Source organism: Candoia aspera, chromosome 1 (genome assembly GCF_035149785.1).
Source record: "Candoia aspera isolate rCanAsp1 chromosome 1, rCanAsp1.hap2, whole genome shotgun sequence".
Classification (NCBI taxonomy): Eukaryota; Metazoa; Chordata; class Lepidosauria; order Squamata; family Boidae; genus Candoia; species Candoia aspera.
The window spans coordinates 340259825-340287190 of NC_086153.1; the positions used below are offsets into that span (position 1 = coordinate 340259825).

General features: G+C 47.0%; 1 protein-coding gene and 1 long non-coding RNA gene across 2 annotated transcripts in view; one reads left to right on the forward strand and one right to left on the reverse strand.

Annotated features, from left to right (window-relative positions):
• LOC134488509 (uncharacterized) overlaps nucleotides 1-27366 on the forward strand; it is a 679404-nt gene that overhangs the window by 314836 nt on the left and 337202 nt on the right. The window lies entirely within an intron of this gene.
• Nucleotides 4604-9959, reverse strand: LRG1 (leucine rich alpha-2-glycoprotein 1). Its single transcript, XM_063290937.1, has 2 exons — nucleotides 9860-9959; nucleotides 4604-6504 (listed from the first exon to the last, which is right to left on the reverse strand). The coding sequence occupies exon 2, from the start codon at nucleotides 6501-6503 to the stop codon at nucleotides 5505-5507; it is 999 nt and encodes a 332-aa protein (XP_063147007.1). The 5' UTR covers nucleotide 6504; nucleotides 9860-9959; the 3' UTR covers nucleotides 4604-5504.

Sequence of the window (27366 nt, forward strand, 5' to 3'; positions counted from 1 at the left end):
GGAGGAACCACGGTTAGCAGGCCAGCGCATCTAAGGCAGTGTTTCTAAAGTGCTGGCTGGGGAATTCTGGGAGTTGAAGAACACTGATCTAACCAGCAAGGGAAGGTTGCAGGAACTTGGGGATATCATAAAAGGGCACTGATTCTTGTGGGAATGGAGTCCAATAAAGCAGCAGACCGAGGTTTGAGTGTATGCTAGGTAAGGCGAAGAGGAACCAGGAAACCTGGTGTCTGAAATTAAGGGGGCTCCTGCAGCCCCTGTCCTACGGGGAGAACCAAACTGGCTTTTCCCCTCCAGCCCTCTTGATATCGAACCGTTGCTAATTTGCTGGGCCAACCCCTCTGGTCCTCAGCCCACCAAGATTCCCCTTCTGGCCAGCGACTGATGCTTTCGTTCTTCCCCCCACAACTTCCAAAAATTTTCCTTTCTTTGAATTATATTCAAAGAAATATATGAGGCACTGTGGAGTCAGGCAGCCTTCTAAATCTGAATGAATGAATGAATGAATGAATGAATGAATCAGAGGCCTGGGAGTCGATGTGAACGTGAAATTTTAGGCTGACCATCTTTTTTTTATCCCAATGCTGGACAGTCCCGTGATCATCTAAGGAGAGTATATCTCATAAATAGAAAAATAATTGCAGTGGCAAACAAACTGCAATAAGAAGTCAACTTGTGAATAAAACTGATCTGAGCATCGTGGCAATCTCAATGCCACAGGAGTATGACGGGTCTTGGATTTTTTACGCGTTCTTTAAGTTAGTGGATTTTAGGTACCTTGGTTCAAAACGTGCTGCGATATAACGCACCATTTGGGCTAACTTGAGGGGACAAACAGACAAACAGACACAATGAGAGTTTTAAAGGTATACAGGTGCTCGACCTCCTCCCTTTTGCTGAGGTTGCCTATAACAATGCTGTTCATCAAAGCACCGGCCAGACCCCGTTTCGTACTGCACATGGCAGGGACTTTGTTCCCATCCCGGATCTACCGCAACCCTCCGTCGGACCGACCTCTCCGGGTGATTGGTCTACACAACTAGCGGAGTTCTGGCCGGTATTCAAAGGGCATTGGCTGAAGCACAAGCGGATTACAAACACTATGCGGACCAAAAACGTGCCCCTCATCCTGCTTTTCAAGTGGGAGACATGGTCTATTTGTCTACTAAGTTTATCAAGTCCTCGCAACCCTCTAGGAAATTGGCACCTAAGTTTGTGGGTCCTTTCCCCATTACCGCTCAAATAAACCCTGTGACTTTTAAGCTTGATTTGCCACATAACCTTAAATGCTTACATCCTGTTTTTCATTGCAGTTTGCTCAAACCAGTTACCCGTTCTGACCGATGGCATGATCAGCCTCCACCTCCAACCCCCATCATGATTGACGGTCAACAACACTTTGAAGTTAAAGAAATTTTAGATTCTAGACGCCTTTGCAATACTCTACAGTATTTAGTTCGCTGGAAGCATTTCCCTCATCCGGAATGGGTCGCTGCCTATGACGTGGCCTCTCCTACACTGGTTGCCCGCTTCCATTCCGCCTACCCGTCTAAACCAGGTCCTTGAGTTTTTTTGGGGGGAGGCGGTATGTCATGTTCGCCGTTTCAATGTGTTTGATGCATCGTAACGTTTCGCATGTCATTAGTTAGATGCGTGTTTCATCTTTGCTGGGAGGACGGTTCCTCTTGGGAGTGGTTTATCTCTTGGCTGTGAGCTTGGAATGTATTTGGGTTATCTCCTGTGTTCAAGGTTGCTTTCCCAGGCTAGAAGAGCTGACGGTTGCCAGCACCGGGGACGGGCGGCTCTGCTGGTAGGGAGGCGGGGTTACGTTTGCAACGAGGGTTTTAAGTTTGTATTTGGCGCGCTTTCTGTCATTCTCAGCTTTCTCTGTATTTGTCCTAAGTTCCCTAATAAATCAGATTTCATTTAGCAACCTCTTGTGAGTCTGAGTATTTGGGCTGGGCAACCATTACATCCGGCTGCAGACAGAACCAGGGTTAACAGAAGCAGGGCTGTGCAAAAGTTAGCCGAACCAGGGTTACGGCAGCACAGGGCCACCCGAACTAGCATTTTCACCCAAAATGACAAGAACCAGGACGATGACAACGCAGGGCACCAAGTAAGCTAGGTTAACCAGGGTTATGCTAACCCAGCGTTTGCCGAATGGCTGGAAATTAGCCTGCTGCGTTTTCAAACCCACGTGGGGTGAATCCAGCCGAGGTGTGATCCTGTCTTTCAACAAAACAAGACCGTTATGTTCGCTCGTGTTTTTTCCGCTGCTCTGTCCCGTGGTTGTTCCGAAGGTCTAATGTTGGATCCTAATCATGTGTCATGCGCTGCCTACCTCTGAATAATGCTCAGACACTGGTTCGGTGGAACAGGCTCTGGTTTATTCACAGCACAGGTACAGCATCGGAAAAAAGCTGAGAGTGACAGGAGCGCGCCGGTGCGGGGTTTAAATACCCCGCGCCGGTCAGCGCCCCCTCACTCGCGGTCACGTCACCCCCCTTTGTCCAATACGTTGACTTGCCGGTGGGTGAGAGGTTGCGAGGCCCTGCTGGCGTTCCGGGATCGCCCATCATCGGTTTCTCTATTCCTCCGGTGATTGCTGTCAGCTGGGCGATCTCCGTTGTATTAGCGCTAATGGCTTGGGTGTGCTCCGCGATCCGTTTAGCTATTGTTTCTTGACCTTCAGTCGTTGTGAGTTGATGGCTACTTATCTTGAGCCCCTTCCCCTGTTTCCTTGCTATTGTCATGTGTGCCATTGCGCTGATGACTTCAGCTCAACGGCACTCATGACATCATGGTTCCTGAAGCAGCCAGAACTCAGGTGTAACCCCATATGGCTGTTTCCAGCCCTCTATTCCACTCCTCCTCTGACTGCTGCCATTTGCCTCCTTATTGTGGAAGCAACTTCAGAGTTTGGTATCGTAGCGGTGCCTAGCCAGCCTTGGCAGAACTGAGCAGAATCAAACCTGGTTAAGACTGGGAAGGGGGACCACTAGGAAACCCAGCATTGTAGGTTAGGCTGCGAATAATGAAAAAAAGAAAATCTGTGGCTCTGATGGAGGAGGAGAGCTGTGTTCGTTTACCTTGGCCCAAAAAATCAGGAGGAGTTTGGGACACAGGTCATCCAGAGGCAAAAGCTTTCGTAAGCTCAGTTGGAGGATGAAGTGAGTGGGTGGCTTTAATTTAAATCCAGTTTAAGCCCACCATCAGTCGAGCTCCTCCATGCAGCCAATGAAGTGAGCTGCAGTTCGTGAAAGCTTCTGTCACTGAATAAAATTTGTGAGCTGTAAAAGTTGCTACTGGACTCCTCCTGATTTATCTCCTCCTCCCTAGGTGATTTTAGCTGATCCCTCCAAATATTAATCAGTTGTGATTTAACAGACCTTGGTTTAGCAGATTTCAAATACATGGGCACATTTCTGTCACTTTCATCTGCTTGTCTGTTAAACAAGATTTTACAGATAGTCCTCACTTAACGACCACAATAGGGACTGGAAAACTGATTAAGCAGTGAGGTTGTTAAGTGACTCACCACATGACTGGACCCAATTTTACGATCATTTTTACGACAGTCATTAAGCAAATTGCCGCAGTCATTAAGTGAATCACAGGTCGTTAAGCGAATCCAGCTTCCCCAATGGACGTTTTTGCCAGAAAACTGGCAAAAAAGTTCGCAAATCGCAATCATGTGACCACGGGATGCTGCAACTGGTCACAAATGTGATCCTGCTGCCAAGTGCCTGAACTGCAATTACGTGCCTGTGGAGGTGGTGCAATGGTTTGTGATGGTCGTAAGTGTGAGTACAGGTCATAAAGCACTTTTTCCGAGGCTGTTGTAACTTCGGACCATTATTAAATGAATGGTCGTTAAGTGAAGACTACCTGTACTGCAAATGCACCCTTTAAAGCAGTTTCTCAAACCCGGCCACTTTCAGACATGTGGATTTCAACTCCCAGAATTCCCCAGCCCCCCATGGGAGTTGAAGTCCATGTATCTTAAAGCAGCCAAGTTTCAGAAACACTGAAACACTTATAGCCATTATGAAAATGACAGAGATTGACGCAGATGACCCAAATGGATGCAAATGACTTCCATTTAGATTTAAAGGACACCCTCTTCTTTACTGTCCTCGGATGGAAGACCACCAGGAAATCTTACGTCTCTGGGCAGTATAAAGCAACACAGTATGGTTGTCAGAACCCCCCAAAATCACCTCCATGAACATGCTGCGGTCAGCTGCAGTGGAGCCCGCTTTAATATTTTAAAATGTGTATTCTGGATATTTGTCTCCTGTATCTCCTCGTGGCCTCAATGTTCCTGGCACCACGTTGGTTTCTAAAGGTTCTGGCTGGTGCCAAGCGCCCATGCCAATCCCGTTTGTCCCCGAGCCAGGCCTGGCCTTTGCGAGAGCCCCAATTCCTTCATGGATTTTATTTCCTCATAGCGTTTCCTTTCTTCCTCTCCTCACCCTGCAGCATCGGATTCTTAATTTTCCTTTGTTTCTGCTTACATCAATAGCACATATTATTTAAAGGAAGGAGCAGGGAGCGGAGAAATGCCAAGGAAAAAAAGCCGCTTTGGGACAGCAAATACTATTTTGCATTTGGGTTTTATTGCTCGGTTAAATCACAGCAAATTGCTGAATATCTTTAAGCAATTGGATTTAATTTAAAACTTCCATGGGACTGCGCCCTCGACATAAATCTGCAGGCGAGACATTAGGAGGCAAAGGTATGTTTTGTTCCCAATTAGAAAGCAGGGTGGGGTGGGGGGAACTGGGGAAAGAAATTAAGGAGGAAAGCAAACGATGTGCGATGGAAGCAATTTACGTAATTAATAACACTCTTGCTAATCGGAAGGGCATTCGGGGGCGGGGCTGGAAGAAGAAATGAGAAATGTCAGACTTTTCTGGGGGGCGTGAAAGCTGCAGCGATCACAAACCAGCGGCCTTTCAGGAGGAGCCAATGTACCAGTTGACTGAGCCTCCTGAATAACTTGCCTGAGATCCTAGCAACTGTGGGACAGGCTTTTAAAAAAATAAATTGCACTAGGCAGGAAATCCATCGAGTTTTAAAGAACAACTCCAGTATCTGTTGGTGGGGAGGGAGGTTGGAAGGGTTGGCATGTCCCAATCCGGGTCCCTAACCTGGCAGTGTTCGTATCTGGGGAAAGATTGCCCTCCAGCTGTGTGGACTTCAGCTCCCAGAATTCCCCAGCCAGCATGGCCACTGCTGAGAATTCTGGGAGTTGAAGGTTGTCCTCCAGCCACGTGGACTTCAGCTCCCAGAATTCCCCAGCCAGCATGGCCACTGCTGAGAATTCTGGGCGTTGAAGATTGCTCTCCGGTTGTGTGGACTTCAGCTCCCAGAATTCCCTGGCCAGCACGGCCACTGCTGAGAATTCTGGGAAATGAAGTCCATTCAACTGGAAATGGCCCAAACTGGGAAACACTGCTGTAGAGGAAGCAGGGTGGAAAAAGATCTGTCTTGAAGGTTTAGCAGGAACAAAGTTGGGATCCATTAAGTGAAGTTGCAGCCTGATCTTTCAGGCTGTTGGGGAACGCACAGACAATATCCAGCTTGGAGACGAAACTGACGGCATGCTCCTTCACCCAGTGTAAAAGAGTGTGCATGCGGCAGTCGCACGCCCAGGGGTTTCCCGAGAGGTCAAGACTGAGCTTGGCTGACGGGGTGGCGAACGGAGGATCCAGCGAGGTGAGCTCATTGGCGGACAGGTCCAGGAGCTCCAGATGCTCCAGCGGCTTGAAGAGCCCATCGGGGATGTGGGTCAGGCTGCTGTTCTCCAGGGAGAGCACCGACAGCTTTGGAATGACGTGGAAGGTCTTGGGCGCGACACACCGGATGGGGTTGTTTTCCAGGACTAACTGCTCTAAGTTTTCCAGGCCTCCGAACATCTCTGGAGAGAGGTGGTGGAGGAGGTTGAAGGAGAGGTCCAGGAAGATCAGCTTCCTCAGCTTTCGGAAGCAAGAGCCGGGCACTGCCGTCAGCCAATTGTGGCTGAGGTCCAGGCGCGTGAGCTGCTCCAGGCTCTCGAACCAGGACGGGCGCAGTTCAGCCAGGCGGTTTTCACCCAGGGACAGCTGCGTCAGGCTGCCTGCGTCTGTGAAGAGCTCGGGCGGTAGATCTTCTAGCAGATTTCTGGAGAGATCCAGGGTGTGCAGGCCCGGGAGGTTACGGAAAAGGCCGCTCGGAAGCGCTGTCAGCCTGTTGCCGGACAGGTGGAGCTGCTGGAGGTTCGGAAGACCCTGGAGGGCCTCCGCGCCGATGCCGGAGAGCTGGGTGAACTCCACCGAGATCATCTTGGTTCGTTCAGGGAAGCCGGTGGGGAAGTCACGGAGAGAGGAAGAGCTGCAGACGAATTCGGTGATGTTTTCGGGCGCAGGCCCCGGTGGGCAGTAAAGAGTCTGCTGGCTGTAGCTGTTGAGGGACATCACGATGCAGGTGACGAGGAGAGCTGGAACGGAGGAATCCATCCTGCACGGAAGCAGAGAGGGAGGCGACACATGAAGCTAAGATCCCAGAAGCCGTGGTCACCCCAAATGTTCAGCTAGTGTCATGAGTCAGGATGGCGAGCAGGGGGCTCCCATCCAGGCTGTAAAGCGCATGCGTAGCACTGAGGAATTAGGTGGCCATTCCAAGAGACACAGATCGGGCCCGCCTTAACCTTTGGGGTTTATATGTCTGGGTTTTTCCCACGCTTCTTCAGTTTGTTAGGATTTCCCTGTTATGTAGCAGCAATAAAACACTAGAGACCTGTTCCTTGGCTCAGCGTGGTTCCTGGCTGTTAGGACATCAATCCTAACAAACTCCTACTCCCATCGAAAGAGGGAGGAACAAGAATTTAAGGAGAGACATTTGGAAATGTCTACAGAAAACCAAGAAATTCTGCTCGCCATCCTTACTCATGACAGCTAGGTTGGAATTAACATTGTGTGAGGGTATTAGTGATTTGCACACAGGTAGTCCTCGACTTGCGACTATTTGTTTAAGCGACCGTTCAGAGTTACAATGGTGCTGAAAAAAGCGACTTAGGACCATCATGGCGTCCCTGCAGTCACGTGATCAAAATTCAGGCGCTTGGCAACCCGCTCACACTTAACAACGGTTGCAGCCTTCCAGAGTCACGCGATCGCCATTCGCAACCTTCCCGGCTGGCTTCTGACAAGCAAAGTCAATGGGGGGAGCCGGATTCGCTTAATGACCACATGACTCACTTAACAGCTGAGGTGATTCGTTTAACGTATGTGGCAAACAAGGTAAAATCAGGCACGACTCACTTAATGACTGCCTCGCCAGACTTTATCTCTCAAATAAGAGATAAAGAATCATCAAAATGATTCTTGGCGGCTTATATAGAATTTAGTCCTTTATCCACCCTCCAATTGGGCTGGAGGTTTTGTGGATTTGGACTCTGGAATTTTTGCCTTCTGTTTTCAGATGGGCCAGGTTGGGGATCGGTCATTCTGGGGCAGACCCATCTATAAAGTCACTTGGAGTTGACACCCATTTCGAAGACGCCTGTGCCCGTGACAACATACCGCCAGGAATCTTCCTGTATGCCCAGCGGAATGAAAATTCTTTCTGTGTGGTGTTTGACTTGGATATCTGCCACCTCCCTTGCACAAACAGACCCATCTGTTTCTCAACCTTGGCCACTTCAAGATGTCTGGACTTCAACTCCCAGAATTCCCTAGCCTTGACAGTGATGGCTGGGGAATTCTGGGAGTCAAGTTTAATTTACGTTTAAAGTCTTAAAGTTGCTGAGGTTGGCATATATTGCTGTAATCACTACCCTGAGGTGGCTGATTAACTGTCTCTCTGAAGAATCGCATCAAGGCGATTTTGGTGCAGCATTTTTAACCCTTCGCCTCAGCCCCCACTTTAAGGTAGGTTGTCTGCACATGCTCAGAGGCACCTTTTGACTTCAGATCCAGAGTGCTGCCCGGCCCGAGCAAAAACACCCCGCAAAGTTTCCCTTTCTGTCCCATTTCAGACCTGCCAAGTCTGGAGGAACAGCAGAGCTGCTGAGGATGAAATCCTTGGCTAGGTGGTGGGTGGCTGAAGGGTGTCCTGGAGACCCACACAATTTGCTCAGTTTATTATTAGATTATGGTGGGTATAATTTTAATGCAAACCCACCTTAGTGTTGCCAGTTTGGCCATAATTATAGAATCATATAGCTCAGTGTTTCTCAACCTTGGCCACTTTAAGCTGTGTGGACTTCAACTCCCAGAATTCCCCAGCCACACACCTTAAAGCGTGCTGGCTCGGGAATTCCTTTCCACGATCCGGACTCTCTGTTCCTGTTCGTGCGCCCCAAGATTGCATTTGCCTTTTTAGTAGCTGCGCCACACTGCTGGCTCAGGTTAAATGTGTGGCCGAGGAGGACACCCTGTTCCTGTAATGGGCTGTGAGAGTGACCTTGGAAGACAGCGGGAAGCAGTGTAGATCTTGGTCTGATGAGAGAAATTTGAGTCCAAAGCGGGGATGGGGGTGGAGAGAGCGTCTCAGAAGGGGCCCTCCCTACTTTTCTGGAACGGCAAAGAAGGGAGTGGGGATGCAAGTTCGGACTTGCAAGTCTGAACTTGTAACCTTACAATAAAGGAAAAATTGGCATTCTTGGTTTCCTGGTTTAGACTCCCTTGAAGGGCTGGTGGTTCATTTTCACACGTGCAGCTGCCAGGCCAAGTCTCCCCCTCCTGTATTTGTGCCTCCCGTTTTCCCCACCCAGATGCAGAGCCGGACATTTCCTTCTGGTCAGCGTCATCCCCTTCATCTCAACCTCTTGCTCAAGCCTGTTGAGGTTTTTTTAATCTTTCTCTCTCCCAAAATACCTGCTCCCCCTCCCAGCTTCGGGTTATCTGCAGACTTGATAAGGGGTCCTCAACTCCTGCCTCTGAGTCACTGGTGAAAGTGTTGAACAGCACAGAAGAGAGAGAGAGCCGGACCGGGTGGGGGTGGAAGAGTTGCCCAACTGCCTGCCTGCCTGCCTCCCTCTTCTTCACTTTTTCCTCCCTCCCTCCCTCTCCCTCTCTTTCTCACTTTTTCCTCCCTCCTCTTTCTTTTCCTCCCTCCCTCCTCTTTCTCACTTTTTCCTCCCTCCCCTTTCTTTTCCTTCTTTCCTTCCCTCTTTTTCACTTTTTCTTCCCTCCCCCCTTTTCCTCCCTCCCTCCTTCTCACTTTTTCCTCCCTCCCCTTTCTTTTCCTCCCTCCCTCCCTCCTTCCCTCCCTCCCTCTTACTCCTTCCTTCCTTCCCTTCTTCCCTTCTTTACTTTTTCCTCCCTCCCCCCTCTTTTCCCTCCCTCCCTCCCTTCCTTCCTTCTTTCTCACTTTTTCCTCCCTCCCCTTTCTTTTCCTCCCTCCCTCCCTCTTACTCCTTCCTTCCTTCCTTCCTTCCTTCTCTTCTTTACTTTTTCCTCCCTCCCCCCTCTTTTTCCTCCCTCCCTCCCTCCCTCCCTCCCTTCTTTCTCACTTTTTCCTCCCTCCCCTTTCTTTTCCTCCCTCCCTCCCTCTTACTCCTTCCTTCCTTCCTTCCTTCCTTCTCTTCTTTACTTTTTCGTCCCTCCCCCCTCTTTTTCCTCCCTCCCTCAGCAAAATGTGCACCTAAGTCTGAACCGCATTTGTTCAAGATCTGGCATTTCTGTTTCTTAATTAGAGAGTCTTTGGGACTAGAAATTTGGGGGGAGGGGGGTCAAGCCGCTGCTGTCGTGTGCAGAGGGGAGTCAGTGCCCCTGGCCGCGGTCCCCCCGCCCTCCCGCCTGCAGCGCCTCCTTCCCTTCCCCACGCGCCGAAGAAACGGCAGGAGGCCTGCCGCGGGCGCCGCGCTTACCTGCGGCTCTCTCCAGATCGGGTTTCTGCCTCCCGGGCGTGGCGTTCCGCGGGCGGCCTCTTATATGCTGCACAAGGAGGGAGGCCCTGCACTCAAATCTTCTCGAAAACATCAGTAATGATTTATCCGGCCCTGATTGGATCAGGTTGAGAAACAGATTGGCTAAACTTCCCTGCGCAGCCTGACCTCGGTTCAAAGGCCGTGCAGATGTTGACTCTGTTCACCTGACGCGGCTGCCCAAAAGGGACATTTCCTGGATGTTTTGGAGGAGCAAAAATTCCCCAATCCAGCGTTTCTCACCCCTGGCAAGTTTAAGATGGGAGGACTTCAACTCCCGGGATTCACCAGCCCGCCGGAGGTGAAGTCCACCCACCTCAAACTTGCCAGGGGCGAGAAACGCCGCCCGGTTCTCTCTCAGAAAAGCTGCCTGACACCAGGATCAGAGCGGGGCTTCGGCTGCGCGTGTTTCCGCATGGCCCTGAAAAAGCACTTAATCAAGAGACGCATTAACGTGTATTAACGTGTATTAGCGGATTCCTTGAGTAACCACACCTTCCTTTCTTTCTTTAGTTATGTGTTCTACGGCTTGAGCAGGGGCCTGAAAAACCAGCCCAGGCTCCTTGGATCAATCCTAGCAATAACAGGGGCTCCCGCAGAGAACCATGGCTCCCGCTGAACCGTTTTAGACGCTTGTGCAACCCTAGTGAAAATATAAAAATGGCCGTGACAGAGTTTAGAAGGTGGCTTGGAAGCAATTGACTTTTTGTGAGAAACACCCAAAAAATGAAATTATGGTATACAGGTAGTCCTTGCTTACCGACCACAATTGAGACTGGAATTTCAGTTGCTAAGCAAAGCAGTCATTAAGCGAATCTGACCTAATTTTACAACCTTTTTTGTGGCGGCCGTTAGGCAAATCACCATGAGTGTTAAGCGAACCATGTGGTCGTTAAGCAAATCACATGGTTCCCCACTGATTTTGCTTGCCAGAAGCTGGCCGGGAAGGTCAAAAATGGCGCTCACATGACCAGGGGACGCTGCGACGGTCATAAATGTGAACCAGTTGCCAAGAACCCAAGTTGTGATCACATGGACAGGGAGATGCTGCAACGGTCATAAAGCGTGAGAACTGGTCGTAAGTTATTTTTCTCAATACCATTCTAAGTCTGAACCGTCACTAAGTGAATGGTTGTTCAGTGAGGACTGCCTGTGTGGTTTTGAAAACTAGTTAAAAATAGATTATAGAAACCATAGAATAAGAGGTTAATTTACATTTATAACTGCTGTAAAAGAAATTCGGAAGTCATTTCTTTGTACTTTTTTTTCTTGCCTTTTTTCTTTTCTTTTTCTAGTGCTTTTGGCTTTGTCTTTTCCTATCTTTTTCCTCTTTTTCTTTCTTTATTCTATATAATAGTTCTTGTTAGATTTTATTTCTGTTCCTTAAATTTTTAATAAAGTTATTTGAAAAAAAAAAAAGGCCATTATTACGAGATGGGGGGTAACGAAATATGACAAACAAACAAACAAACAAACAAAGGTAGCTTGGAAGCTGTCCATCCAGGGGCGCTAGCAGGGGGCGTGGGTCAAAAAAGTCAAGATGGGGGGCAGAACAATTGAAGTCCCTTCCTTTGTCATGTGCATTGTGCTTTGTGACCTAAAAGGGGTGGGGTTGGATGACATCTCGATTTTTGAACCCCCCCCCCCCAGCAGAATACCCTGCAAGGTCCCCAGGCCTGGCTTCGCTGTCCGCTTGCCCTTCCCTGGTCAGGGCTGAAGCCTTAAGTACCTCTAACAGACTGGAAACCCTTTACAGACTTTTTACTGAAAAGAGGGAAAAGCGGAATGGCGATCTTTGGATTTGACGATTGACAAAGGATTGCACAAAGGGCTGGAGGGGTTTCTGTTATACTTAAGAGGAGGGACACTGAGTTTCTTGAAAAGAAAGTTGGAAGTTGCTTATTTTTTCTGATTTCTTTATTCTCTTTCTTCCTTTCTTTTATTGTCTCTTGCTTTCTGGACTTTTCATTCATTTATTTATTTATTTTTTAACACATCTTAAAGCATGCTGGCTGGGGAATTCTGGGAGTTGAAGTCCTCACAGCTTAAAGCATGCTGGCTGGGGAATTCTGGGAGTTGAAGTCCTCACAGCTTAAAGTTGCTGGGGTTGAAAAACACTGCATTTAGGTAACAATACCGCCACGGTTAAAAATAATGCTACAGACAAACAGAGTGACGTACAATCCCAAGTATCTTGTTCATCCTGTTCATTCAGGACTCTGCAAACAAAAGCCAACTTCTGTTGTTCGAGGGATGAAATCATTGCCATTGCATGGCCTGATGAAGTGAATCCATCCTCGTGCCCATCTGAGAAATCAGAAAGGAGGTGTGTGATGGACTTCAGTGAGGCTGCTGGTTCTCAGGAAGGGGGAGCACGTTCCAAGGAGGGGAGCGAGATAAGAGGAAACGAAGCCCGGAGCTGGAACGTGGGAAGGCGAAGAGGTTCAGAGGAGCCCCGCCCCGGAGCCTTCCCCAGTTATTCCCCTTTAGGTTGGGGAGAGTCGCTTTCGTCTGGCAAGATTCTGTCCATACGGCGTGAGCAAATGAAGGACTGAAGTTCGGCTGGATTGATTCTTTGTCGTTCTTGGTCTGGGCCTGACAATGACACACCAAAACATCTTCCAGGACAACCTCATTTTCTAACAGGAAATGAATTTCTACAGCCAATTCTCTCTCCCACACTTTTCAGGACGTTCATGGTTCTGTTGCCACTGGCCAAACTCATTTCTCCCTGTCTGTGTCCCTCACTCTGTCTCGCAAACACTGAGATTTCTTTGGTGCCTGTGACGCCCTCCTGTCATCCAGGGATTGGATTTGCCTCCATCCCATCTGCCTCCATGCTCGCCAGGCCCGCGCATGGAATACATTCACACTTGAGGGTGTGAATGGAACCTCCCAGGTTTTAGCCTGGAGACTTAGCTGGGTGACTCCAAGATCAGAAGAGAGAGAAGAACTTGGGAAGGTCATCAGATCACACATTGTCAGCCTTGCGAGGTAGACCAGACAGGAAACATAGCCAGATGAGCTAATTCTACTTTATTGTGAGGCTACATTAACAGAATCTTGCAAGTCTGAAAGTACAAATCTCCCCCCGTCCCCTTTACAGCCCAAGAAACTAGGGAGGGTCCCTTCTGAGCCTCTTGCCCTGTCCACATTCCTGCTGTGGGCTAAGCTGCCTTTTATCTAACTGTTCCCTTGGCTGCGTCTCATTGCCCTGTCTCACAAGGTCATTCCCACATATCCTGACATTCGGCAATTCATGCCTACTGTCATGTTCCCCGTTGCAAGGCATAAGTGCATCACAACGGAGAACATGCACATCAGGAAAGAGGAAGGGATAACCATTATCCTTTAAACACACACATCATCCCTTAAGCACCCAAACCCATAAAATCAATCACCAGGACAATAGGAGCGCACCTCGGACAGGACATGGAAACCATTAACAGATCGGGGGAACTCCCACCCATTACTCTGGGGGACGCACCTGCACCGGACGAAGGCAAAGAGACAAAGGGGAACATCGGAGATCGCCCGAATCGCCCATCGTCAGACCCATACCAACTCTAATCACCCATCCGGACCTGGCTTGGGGGACAATGGGGGGTGGAGGAGGACAAGGTCCGCCACCAGGGTATAAACAGGACACCCTGCTACCACACCCGCATTCCCGTCTTTTTTTCTCCGTATGAATTCTGCTTCAATAAACTTGGAAATCCTTAAACCCTTTAAGTGAGTCCGTGTCTTATTCGAAGTAAGGCTACCCTGACACCTACTATGGATTTCTCTTGGATTTTTTTGCACAGATTCCTTTTGGCCCTATGGGTGAATTTGTTCAAAATGAAATGACTGCTCAAACTGGAGCCATGACCCCCTTTTCGCCAACAGACTCCTGGGAATTTTGTGTAATACCCCACCTGATGAAGCACGGAAGCTTGCCCATTGCTTGTTGTTTTTAGTGGAGCAACCAGACATTGGGATGCTAAGCAGGGTAAAGTCTGGAAGAGATTGGATGGGAGACCAGGAATGAAAGTCCAGGCTTGGCAGCTGGACAGCAAAGTTGAAAAAACATCTGAAAAAGAACTCTGAAGGAGGTAATATTTTCCCCCAGTTGAAACACTGGATACACATATTTTTCAATTATATAAATTAGATGTAAATAAGTTTTGTTTTTAGAAGTGAATTTCTGAGATGGACACATTGACTTCTTTGATTAGAGAAAGGACAATATCTACATTTATTGGTGACTGGAAACCTCTTACGGGCTTTTTGTGTAAAAATGAAAAAAATGAAATTGCAATTTTTGATTCTGATGATTAAGATAGATTATAGAAAGAAGAGTGTTATGCTGTATCTTTAGAGAGAAGTTGTAATGGTTGCCCCAGCCCAGATACTCAGACTCACAAGAGGATGCTAAATGAAATCTGATTTATTAGGGAACTTAGGACAAATACAAAGAAAGCTGAGAATGACAGAAAGCGCGCCAAATACAAACTTAAATCTTTCCTTGCCCACGTAACCCCGCCTCCCTATAAGCAGAGCCGCCCGTCCCAGGTGCTGGCAACTTTCTTTCCTTTTCGTTTCCTCCGTTCTATTTTAGTTGCTGTTAGTTCTTATTCACTTCTTATTTTTTAGACGTGATTTTTTTCTTCTAATGCTGTAACCCTCCTGACTTTGGCTTAGGAACGAGGCAAAGAAGTTCTGTGTGTGGCTTCATTTTCATTCCAGATCTTGTTTTTTTGGATGTTGTCCGGGCAGCTTTGGAGATCAGAAATGGTGTCCCCCAAAGGGTCAGACAGGTTGGTCTTGCGATGCAAAGCAAGCCCCGCCCCTTTGTGTGTGTGCGTGTGTGTGTGTGTCGCAACCTGGCATGCATATTCAAAATGATGGAGTTTTTAAAGGTTAATAAAAGAACTCCAAGCCGCTAACAACAATCTTGCAAAGTAGAAGCGTGAACCAAAAGAAACTTGCACATTAAGCTTAATTCCGTTCAGAAAAGAATTCAGTCTTCACACAGCAGTTAGATGAAGAGAAAAAAAAAAGGTAGCTTACATTTATTCAGGAGAGCTGGATACAAGTAGCTTCATAGTAGAAAGCACTTATTCATCACTGGTTCTTTGTAGACATTTTTCTGTGGAAATAGAAATGTCTGCATGCAAGCGAGATGAAAGGACGAAAGCTGCATTCTGCAGCACCTCCTGCTTGCAGGTGTGCCAAAAGGTCATGGAGATCATTAATCCCCAAACCCAAGAAGAAGAAGGAAGTGGAAATCAGGTGACCCATGTGACATCCCACAAGCACAATAGAGATGCGTTTACCAGAGGAACCCCCTTTTTATGCTTATGAGACAATGTTGAGTTGACTCCTTGATAATTAGGGGTGCAGCTGATGGACATCTATGGCAGGGGTCTGCAAGATGGCATCAAAAAAATCAAGATGGAGGCCACAGTGGTGTGATTGGAGCTCTGCCTCTTTTTGATGTGCATTGTACCTTTGATGCGCATGGTCATCATCTTGACTTTGTTTTACTTTTTTGACCCCAGCCTGCGGACACCCCTGGCTGGAGGTCTTCAAGTAGGCCTGGGGAACATCTGTCTAGATCAGTGTTTCTCAAACTTGGCAACTTTAAGATGTGTGGACTTCAACTCCCAGAGTTCCCCAGCCAGCCATGCTGGCTGGGGAATTCTGGGAGTTGAAGTCCACACATCGTAAAGTTACCAAGTTTGAGAAACACTGTCTACATGCTCTACAGCAGGGTTCTTAACCTGGAGTCTACCCTTGGGGGGTCCATAGATAGATTTCAGGGCTTCTGTGAGCTTGAATGGGAAAAAAATTACATTATTTTCAGTAACCTCTAACAGAAATGTAGCTTTGCATGTAATAATGTAGATCGGCGACTAATAATTCTTGGCCTTTTTCAACTTCAGTACATCTCACTGGCTAAAATGATCATTTCCAAAAAAAAAAAAAGGGTATTATTGATTTACCAGATTGAGAAAGAAGCTCATGCATTCCATATGTGTTATTCTTAAAAATATTTTGATATTCAATTTGAGCATAATTGGTGTCCTTTGTAATATAATCTATATCTATGTATTTTCTGTTATGCATATAAATGCATTTTTATGAGAAGGGGTCTGGAGGTTTCGCCAGACTCTCATGGCACAAGAAGGTTATGGAACCCCAGGTCTACTGTCCTAAGCAGGGGTTGGACTAGATGACCTCAGGGATCATTTCCAGCTCTAGAATTCGCTGGTTCTGTCTGTAATTCCCGCTGCCATGATTCTGTAACTTACACAAGACACTTATTTGAAATGTGTTTGAAATAAATAATCTCTACCCCGCACTTCATTCTTTAGAGGATCTGATCTTATACACACTTGGTCACCAGGTGGCACCCTTGCCGAGTCCTCAAAAAAGAAGTTGCATACACTTCTGGGCCCTTGAGTAGAAGCTTGCATAACCCAGGAAAGAGAAACTCCACTTTCCATGGTGGTGCAGCAGATTTAAACCTTTGCAGAGCAACATTCCAAAATGCATGCATTGGTAGTGTGCATTTCGCACCAGGCTCACTCTGTGGTTTAGTGCTCTTGATTGGCAACCGGGGATGATGGTACTGGGTGTGGGGGGTGCATGTGTGAAAAATGCCAGTATAGTCTTCCTTGTCTTGTCTTGTCTTCTGGAAGGTTCGGGGCAACAAAACATTCAAAAACATCAGTTTGCAAAAAAGCAGTTTGTAAGAGGTGGGGAAGGGGGTAGAAAGGAAGCTGATAACATTTGCAGACAGCACAAAGCTGGGAGGGATTGCTAATGCCCTGGAGGTGGGGCTCCCTTGACATGGTTGTGGCAGCCAGAATGCCTTTTTTGACCCCTTGCCCCCAGCGGTGACTTTGACCATCTTTGCCTTTGGAAATGGTGAAAACCCGGTGTTTCAGTGAGGGGTTGGGACTGAACTGTGTAGATGCCTAAGAGATTGCTGGACTGTGCTGAGGAACCTGGCTTTTCATTGTCTTCCCTCAAGTCCCAGGAAGCGGCAGGGCCTAAAATCCGGCAATGAGAAAACAGTAAAAATGGAGAGCAGCTGGATGTTTGTGGCCTGGCGCCTTCTGTCCTGTTTTGCTTGTTTCTGTAGGAGGTGGTTGAATGCGCTGGCAGGCAGCCTGCTTTGTGCCCGGCCCTGCAGAAGTGCCTTCCTGGCCCCTGCCCAGGAATCTCGGCTCCTGTTAAGCCGGCTTGTTTTGCCAGGAGGCTTTGGCTTCCGTGTGCCTGGGAGTGCGCAGAGCAGAGACTGGCGGGGAAAGGAGATGCCGGAGGGGCATTTGGCAGTGATGCAAAGGAGAGGGAAAAGAAGGGAAAGGAAGCTGTGTCTGTGTCAGAGAGGGAGGGAAGAAAGGAAGGAGAGAAAAGATGAATGGTGGATAGAAAGGGAAGGGAAGGGAGATGGAGAGAGAGATAAAGAGGAAGGAAGGAAGGAAGGAAGGAAGGAAGGAAGGAAGGAAGGAAGGAAGGAAGGAAGGAAGGAAGGAAAAGATGAATGATGGATGGGAAAGGAAGAGAGATGGAGAGAGAAGGAAGGAAGGAGGGAGGGAGGGAGAGAAAAGATATATGAGGGAAGGGAAGGGAGGGAGGGAGGAGAGAAAAGATGAATGTTGAATAGAAGGGGAAGAGGAAAGGGAAGGAAACGGGCTTTTCGCTAGCAGGTTTGAAGGGAGACCAGCCTGGCATGGCAACGCGTCCACACTCGAAGAACCCCAGAGAAGGATGCACCTCAGCGTGCTGCGCTGCTCCCCGCATCCTCAACGAGGGAAGCGCGGTCTTCTTCAGCGGCCAGCCCCCGCCTCCCTTCCTCCCTTCGCTGCCCAGCCAGGCGCCGCTGTGAAGCATCTCGCCGGGCTGGCGATACGGTTTTCTCCTTTGCTAGCCCCGCGGGAGCACCCCGGCTGGAGGGCGATCGCGGGGCTAAACATCGCCTTCCTTTCCTAAGTGAGCCCTGCGCACTCCCTGGCCAGAAATGGACGAGGCAAGCTTACTCCGGGAAGCTGCTGCGATGTTGGAGTTTTAGAGGGTATGAAAACTGGATAGATGCTTGCACAAAGAAGGAAGGAAGGAAGGAAGGAAGGAAGAAAGGAAGGAAGGAAGGAAGGAAGGAAGGAAGGAGGGAGGGAGGGAGGGAGGAAGAAAGAGCAGAATCCCGAGCAACTATCAAGGGGGAATAAGGCTTGTTGCAGACCAGGGATTAAATGGAGCAAAGCCCGGCAATGGCTTCTGACGACTCCAGAGGCAAGCAAGTTGTCCGCTGCGCATCCAGCTGGCGGGAGACGAAGCTGCTGCCTTCCCTGCTGCTGCGGCTGCTCCCAGACCTCTAACAGCCTGTAACGTCTGCAGCCGAAACGCGCCGTAACAGCATCCAGACGTTCAGCACTGGTTACGGGGCACAAGGCTCCCTGCTGCCGCCTTTGGTCTGTGGATTGAACGGTTGCCTAAGATTGGATTCTGGGAGACACGGAGATGCGTGGAGGGGAGGGGGGGCTCCAGCAATTAATTCACTTTAAGGCTGCACGGGAGGGAGGCCGCGATACGCCAGGGGGGGGGCTCTTTCCGGAGGGGGGTTTCACTGGGGCAGCATGCAGGGAGTGTCTGTGGCTGGCGGTGGAGCTGGGGGGGGGGGGGACACTAGAGCCTGGGCCTCCCAGCTGCAAACTTTTCACACACCCCCACCCACACAGGCTGCCTTGCTTATTTTGCAAACCTCCCCCCGCTCCCGACGAAGCCACGACCAGGGCGGGCTAAGCCTTCATGATGCTGGGATTAACAGAAAGCAGCCCACGCGGGGGCAGCGGGAAATCCCTTCCACCAGGTCGTCAGGACTGAACCCCCTGGAGGGGTCAAGTCCTCGCCCCGAACTGGTCCGAGGGGTTGGCTCTGGATTCTCCCCCCCCCCCCTTGGATTAGTGTGCCGAAAAGAACCGGCTGCAGGTCCAGGAAAAGGAACGGCGCTCTCCCGCAGATTGGGTTTTTGGGCTTTTAAACAGTTGCGTTTTTCAAAAAACGCTTTTAATGATTTCTGTAGGTTACTTTGGGGTTGTTTTTGTACGGTTGGGTAGATTTTTAACCTTGTTAATCGCTCAGAGTCATGGCAGTGAGATGGGCAACCACATTAAATAGCGTCATATTATAATATAATATAATATAATATAATATAATATAATATAATATAATATAATATAATATAATATAATATAATATAATATAATATAATAATAGTATTTTACTGTATTTTATATTTATTGAAATATTGGTATTATTTATAATTTTATTGAATTTTAAATTGTTTTTACTGTGAACCGCCTAGGGTCCCCCATGTGGGGGAGATGGGCGGTGATAAAAATATGATAAATAAATAAATAAATATAATATAATATAATAATAACAAATAAGCAAGCCAGCAAGCTCTGCCTAAGTGGCTGTGACTACATTAACCTCCCCCTTTGTCTGGCCTCAGCTGGATCCCCTTCAAACAAGGCTTGGGAAGGTGGAATTGGGTGTTGCGGCTTTCTAATAAAGCCTCCTTGGAGTCGAACTCAGGTCCTGGGGACTTCCAAGACGGAGCCAGGTAGTTTTCTTGGCCTTACACAGGCATGGGTTGTGTAATGGCCTGTGGGAATGACCCTGGGAGACAGGAGGAAGAGCCTTACAATAAATATTGTACAATACAATCAATACAAATATTGTACAATACAATCCATTAACCTTACAATAAATATTGTTATCACCTTACCATACAGATAGTGTTAGTAGTTGTGGTTTGTGCTGCTTCTCTGGACCACCTCAAAGGGCTGACATCAGTCTTGCAAGTCTGAAAGCCTTCCTCCCCTCCTCTCCTTTTACTCTTCAGAAAACTCAGGAGGGTCCCTTCTGAGACGCTTCCCACGCCCCCTCTCCTCCTGTGGGCTGAGATACCTTTTGCACACCGGTGGTCCAGTCTGCAGCTCTTCCTCCTGTCTCTCAAGGTCATTTCCATGGACCGTGACAGTTTGCCACTTGCCACAATAGCTTTCCAACCTCCAGCTTCCAATTCTGGTGGTCTCCCATCCAAGTACAACCTGGGTCCAACCCTGGGGAGTTTTTTGAGATAATAATGGTTAGGGGAGTCCAATACAGCCTAAATACAATTTTTTGATGACTCAACCTTAATGACAAATCTGTAGATACCATTTTAATATTTTTAAAGACACGAAGCCATTGATGTGGCTTTATTGGCCATTCCAGTTCTTTAGTCCATGTTTGAAATACCCCAGAAATTTAGGGTGTATTGGACTCCCCAAAAACGCATTTGAAAGGAAGGACTTCAGTTTTCCTATGCTGGAGGTGTAAAAAAACTGAGGGCTCCCTGACCCCTATGAGATGCGCTTGAGATCATTTAGTATCTTTTTGGGAAAGTGTATTAATGTATATTAGTAGATTTATGGGAAAAAACTTTAAATGTTAAAGATGTTAAGGTAGTATTGAACCATATACCAAAGCTTTGGAATTTGACTGTTTATCAGGAATTTATCGAGCATGGGGGCGGGGTGGCAAAAGGAATTATATTAAGAAATTGGAAAAGTGGTGTTATTCCAGATGTCAAGGAATGGTTGTCAGAAATACGTGATTTATCTGTTTTGGAAAAAGCAATATTTTCTACTTATCAAAGGAGGCAGCAATATGGGTTACTATGGCAGAGATTCTGTGATATCTTGTAATAATATCTTATATGGTTCATATTATATTAGTGAATTCATTGGCAACCCAGTGACCATTGATAAGTATAAATCTTATACCAAATCTTTGGTTTCTCAGCCAACTTCTCCTACATGACATCCAGAATCATTAGTAAATCCCTTATCAGACAAAAAATGTGCTGAGCTTGGAGCAGATATTTAAGATTTCTTTTATCCTACATCTTGCACATTTTCTTTTAAGCTGCTGCCCTCTTCCTATATATATATATCACCCACCTCTATTTAATCTTTGTTATCAGTCCATGTTGATATATTAAAATGCCCTTATAAAGGAGGAAACTTTTGAATATGTAATGATAGTTTATGACTTTCTAAATGTACTTTTGAATTGTACTGTAGCCTAATTTATAGGCGCATGAAGCCTACTAATTGTTAAACAGGATAGAATATATATTTCCCTAATTATTGATGAATATTCTGTGCTGCCCAGAAAAAACAAATATATATAAGGAAGTAAGTAAGTAAATAAGTAAATAAAAGATATATTTCTTCCCTCTGTTTTCTTCTTAGTTTGCATTTTCAGTTTGTACTTCTAATTTTTTAAAAAATCTCTTTCCTTTTAAAGTGGTTTCGTTAAAAGTAATACATTTGATTTTTAAAAAAGAGACAGTCATGGTTAGCTAGCTGCCAGCTTTTAAAAAAGCAGTATTATTTTAAAAAAGAGAGAGACAGAGAGAGAATGGTGGTTAGCTAGCTTTTTCAGCCCTGTTTTCCACCTCGGTGTGTTAGGAGAAGGCAGGGTGTGTCCACAGCTGGCCATCCTAGCCTGGGAACCCTCTAATGCCGCTTGGGTGCCAAGGTTAAAATGGATGGAGGGCAAAGAGATGCTTGTGGCTACCTTTGGCGGTTTCCTGTCTGAGCAGCTTCCTTCTGCCTAAAGTGACAGTTGGTTTTCACGCCAATGGAAAAGAGGAAAGAGGGAAAAAGAAGGGATTGGGTGCTTTCCATTAACCCAGTAAGCTTGGGGTTTGAGCTAGTGGAAACATCCATTCTAGGAAGGGCGGATTGTAAAGGAGAAACAGGAACATGGCCAGGAACATGGCCTCCTGCGATGGGCAGAAGGACGGACCTTGAGGAACAGGATGAAGAGCCACAACCAGGACAGGGGTCAGATAAAAGAAACAGGAGTCTGGGGAAGAGCTGTAACGCAAGACAAAGTCTCAGAGGTAAATGTCTCACGAAGGTAAAGGGAGGGAGGGGGGAAGTGCATTCAGACTTCTGTTACTGTAATCTTATAATAAAAGTAGGATTGGTCTGTGTGGCTTTAGTTTCCTAGCCTGGTCTACCTGGAACGGCTGACGCCTCCTGCCAGACCCCTTTTCCTATGTTGGTTTTTGCAGGGAGGGGTGGGTGACCCTAACTGGTGCTCTGTTCTTTGAATGGGGACTCCATTTGCTTTGCATTCTCGGCCAATGGGAACCAGGCCCAAGCACGTCAAAGGGGAGGTGGGGGTCACAACACCTCCAAATATGCACAGTTGCCTCCGACACAGTCAATTTCCTTTCTATTAAATTCTATCAGCTTCATTGGCACAAAATGTCCACTGAATGCTGCCAAGCTATTCTGGAGGCCAACGCCAAAACAGGATGATCTTTTCTAGCAGCGGGGCATCTGTTTAGTGCCAGGGCTTCATCAGCTGTTATAAATGCTCCTGAAGCACGTGTGTGTGTGTGTGTGCGTGCGTGCATGCATGCATGTGCATGCTTCTTAATGGTTTGCAACAAGAGTCATGGCATCTTAAGACAACCACATTTATTATGGAAGGAGCCATCCAAGGTTCAGAGCGCCTAAAAGCTCATCCTTTTCTCTGCCAAGCTATTTAAACCGAGCTGGCAACGATCTTCCCTGTGACCTTTTATGGAAGCGAAAGTTGGACTTTGAAGAACAGGATAGGAGGAGCATTGATGCTTTTGAACTCTGGTGTGGGAGAAGACGCCTGAGAATACGGTGGGCAGCCAAGAAAACAAATCAGTGGATCATCAAACAAATCAGCCCGGAGTTCTCACTTGAGGGACCAATGACCAGGCTCAAATGATCCTACTTCTGGCACACGATGCACAGACCCAGCTCTCCGGAGGAGGCTCTGATGCTGGGAAAGGGGGAAAGAAAGAGGAGAAGAAGGTGACCAGCAGCAAAGTGGATGGACTCAGTTACAGGGGTTATGGGACTCCAAGGACAAGACTGGGGACAGATCCTCCTGGAGGAAATCTATCTACATGGTCGCTAAGAGTCGACAGTGATTTGATGATTGATTGTAATCAATCAATCAATCAATGAATCAGTGCAAAAACCCACCTCCCTTTGAGAAGGCCATAAAGCTGGGAGAGGTGGAAGGAAAGAGAAGAAGAGGATGGCAAGGGGGAGGGACTCAGTTACAGGGGCAATGGGGGCACCCTTGGAAGACCTTGAAGGACCAGGTTGGAGAGAGATTGTCCTGGAGAAGGTCGGTCTGTGTGGTCACTAAGGGTCAACACATAGTCCATCCATCAATCCCAAACAGGGTCTAGAGGCTGATCAACCAGCAGCTGGCCTTTCAGGTGTGTGTGTGTGATTCAGGAGGAAGTGACGAGCCTTCCATACCATCTTCCCCTTTTGTATATAATACAAAACCCAGAGTCCTCACCCACGATGGCACAAATAAGCAGGCCCAAATTATATTTAGGACCCATGATGTGAAGACCCAGCTCTCTGGAGAAGTCCATAATGCTGGGAAAGGTGGAAGGAAAGAGAAGAGGAGGAGGATGACCAGAAGTAAGGGGGAAGGACTCAGTTACAGGGAGATGGGGTACCCTTGGGAAACCTGAAGGTCCAGGTTAGGGGGAGATTGTCATGGAGAAAATCTACCTACATGGTCACGAGGAGTCAACATTGACTGGACAGCATGTAATCAATCATCAATGCAAAAACTCACCTCCCTTTGAGGAGTCCATAATGCTGGGAAAGGTAGAAGGAAAGAGAAAAAGAGGATGACCAGCAGAAGGTGGAAGGACTCAGTTACAGGGACGATGAGGGCACCAGTCAGAGGCTTGTCCCAGAAACCATAAAATGTTTCTGGTTCTTCTCCTCTGTCATGAATTGTACAGGAGGGAGGGGAGGGAGGGATTGCTGCTGAGAACAGAGACAGCACCAACCGACCCGGCTGAGATGAGAATCAGTTGTTTCGGCTATTGCTCTAACTGAAAACTGACACCAAGCTGAGGAAGGCAGCTGGGAATTAAGTTGTAACCAAAAGCAGTTGTTAATCTTCAATTTCAAATGAAAGGTGGGAAACAGGATGAGCTAAAGGGGAGGGATCCAGGGAATTGGATTCACTTGAGCCTTTGAATGGACAGGGACTAGATCTTAGTAAAGAAATTCTTTCCTGAAACCTGAATGGCTTGCAGTGAGATTTCTTGCTATTGAGGTATCTGTCCCCGCGATCCTCACAGCACCCTTGGAAGACGTGAAGGACCAGGTATGGGGCAGATCCTCCTGGAGAAGGTCTATCTATATGGCTTCTAGGAACCACCACCAACTTGATGGCACATAATCAATCAATCAATCAATCAATCAATCAGCATGAACACCTAGCTCTCTGAAGAAGTCCATAATGCTGGGAAAGATGGAAAGAAAGAGAAGACCACCAGCAAGGGGGAGGGACTCAGTTACAGGGGCGATGGGGGCACCGTTGGGAGACCTGAAAGAACAGGTTAGGGATAGATCATCATGGAGAAAATCTATTAAGTCACTAGGAGTCACAAAGCAACTTGATGGCATGTCATCATCATTATCAATCAGATATACAGTAAAAGAGTTGGAAGTGAATTTTGTATTTGTTTCTATGAGATCCAGGGAAGACCACTTATGTAGATGGTTTTTTTTAAAATATTCAACAGTATAGAGTAGTAGTAGAGTAACTGATCAGCATTTTCCTCCATGAGGTTATAGGAAAACATAGTCTTGACCCAGCTTCAGCACCCACCATATACTGTATGTGGACTTGAACTCCCAGAATTCCCCAGCCAGCACGGCCATTGCTAACAGTTCTGGGAGTTGAGGTCCACATGTCTGGAAGGCTTTCAGGTTGAGGAAGCTTGCAGTAGATTCTGGATCTTGATTGTCTAGCCATTTAACTGAGAGCCAGTCTAGGAATACCAGCACGGGGCTGGGACAATCCATCCATGGATGGCAGAAAGGAGATAAAGAAAACTATTTGTTATGTTTAAGGTCATGAGGCTTTTTGCAAGACAGATCTGCTACCAAAGAAGCTTGAAGCTCTCCAGGTTTAAATCAGCCTACCTCGCAAGGTTGTTGTTGGATTTAGACCAGAGACACCCGGTTCAAGTCTGTTCTCAGCCACGTAAGTTTTCTGGATGACTTTGGGAAGTCTTTCTCTGCCCAGTCTACCTCACAGGGCTATTGTAGGGAAAACTGGAACCAGGAGCTCTAGATATCCCACCTTGGGCTGGTGAAAGAAAATCAAGATATAAATCTAAGAATTAAAAATACATCAATGTCAAAGATATTAAATTGCTGGTTCTCTCTCTGAGGTTTCTGGTCATGCTTATGTTGCAAAAGAGGTGCATTCTGTAGTGTTTGGACTGTTTTCCCAAAGCACATGTCACCAATGATTAGTGATTCTTGATTAAGAAATAGGATAAGTGCATTTTCTGCAACACGGGAAGCTCACTCGGTTTCAGTTTTAAGCTACGATTAGCATGTTTGGTTTTTAAAAATTCTTCTGAGTTTAGCATGATTAGTGAATCCAGGCCATTTCTTTAGTTTATGGTTCAGGGCGTTAGATAAACTCAGAAAAAGTGGCATGTTTAGCTGCAGGCAAACAGAGCTCTGGAGAAATGCTGAATCTCGGCGGCACAGCTGAGAGGGCCAAATTTCAGCTTCATTCATCAGAGAGGCTCCAGGTGGAAGATGGAACCGGTGAGCATGAATCCGCCACCGTGTGCTGGACCGACAGCTGGTTAAACAAGTGCGGATGCAAAGCCCTTATTAATAGCTCTGCGTCCGACTGGGGAGAAAGCTCTCATGAAATGCAACGCAATCTGTCCTGGGCGATGGATCGCTCAGTATTTTTGGCGTGAGCTGGACAAGGTCAGAGAACACCGAGAGGCGGCGGGCTCGCCGTATCTTAGAGGTGCTGCGTTTCTTTATTCCGAGTGCTCCCACGCTGCACTCGATTCCAAGTGGAAAATCAGACTTTTGCCAACGCCTTTTCCAACTAAGACATTCGATTTGAAAAAAGCTTTTGTGAGCTGGACCTTGCTTCGCTCAGAGACATCGAAAGGGCTGGATGGATGGAGGATCTGATCCCAAGGGGTGTGAATGGGCACACCAGATGGCTGAATGCTGGAAAATCTTAGGTATGGGTATGGCGACCTTACATCCTTTATAATAGTCCTTTATGTCGGAAAGCTGTTGTTTAGATTTATTTATTTTTCAAAAACTCACTCCTGTCCTTTCTTTCGGTCATTTCACTTTGACCGTACAAATGGTACCACTTAATGACAGTTTTTCACATTCATGTGAAAAATATGGAAATTGAATGGTCTCTTAATAAATAAACCTACATACAGGTAGTCCTCGCTTAATGACCACAATTGGGACCAGAATTTCGGTTTTTATTTATTTATTATTCAAATTTGTATCACTGCCCACCTCCCCCCAAAAAGGGGGACGGTTGCTAAGCGAAGTGGTCATTCAGCGAATCTGACCCAATTTTACGACCTTTTTTGCAGCAGTCTTTAAGCGAATCAGTGCATACGTTAAGCGAACCATGTGGGTGTTAAGCAAATCACACAGTTCCCCAATTGATTTCGCTTGCTAGAAGCCAGCCAGGAAGGTAGAAAGTGGTGGTCACATGACCACAGGGTGCTGCGATGGTCATAAATGCTAACTGGTTGCCAAGTGCCCAAATCATGATCATGTGACTGTGGGGACACTGCAACGGTCATAAGTGTGAGGACCGGTCATAAGTCGGTGTTTTCACTCTTGTCATAAGTCTGAACCATCACTAAACGAATGGTTGTTAAGTGAGGACTACCTGTATACTGTTTGATTTTAGAGATTTTTATTAGAATATTTATTTATTTATTTATCAAATTCGTCACCGCCCATCTCCTCCAACTAGAGGGACTCTGGGCAGTTTACAATATAGAATAAATATACGGTAAAAATTCGAATAAATATACAATAAAATTCTAATAAAATCCCATTAAAACTAGAACAATTTCTTAACTACCCCAGCTCATAAAATCCAGATGGCTGTGATCTCCTTCAGTCATTATGTAGGAGGGGCACTTTAAGGCACTAGCCAGCCCCAAGCATGTCGATTCTCCTCCCTGCCCCAAGCCTGGTGGCAGAGCCAGGTCTTCAACTTCCTCCAGAAGGCTAGGAGCGATGGGGCTAATCTCACCTCCGGGGGCAGGATGTTCCAATATGCATTTTTCTAAAGTTTTTCTTGGTTTTGCTCTTGAATTTTCCCTTAGAAAGCAAAGTTATAAACACCAGCAATTAATTTTTTTTTATCCTTATGAACCTCTTTTAGATTTGCTCCTTTTTCAGGTTTGTCCTTTATTTTTTCCACTGTAGGTATAAGATGGGGAATAAATTGAAAATGATGAGAAAATAGCTAAAAAAGCAGGCTGTTTGTCCATTCATTTATGTAAACTTTGC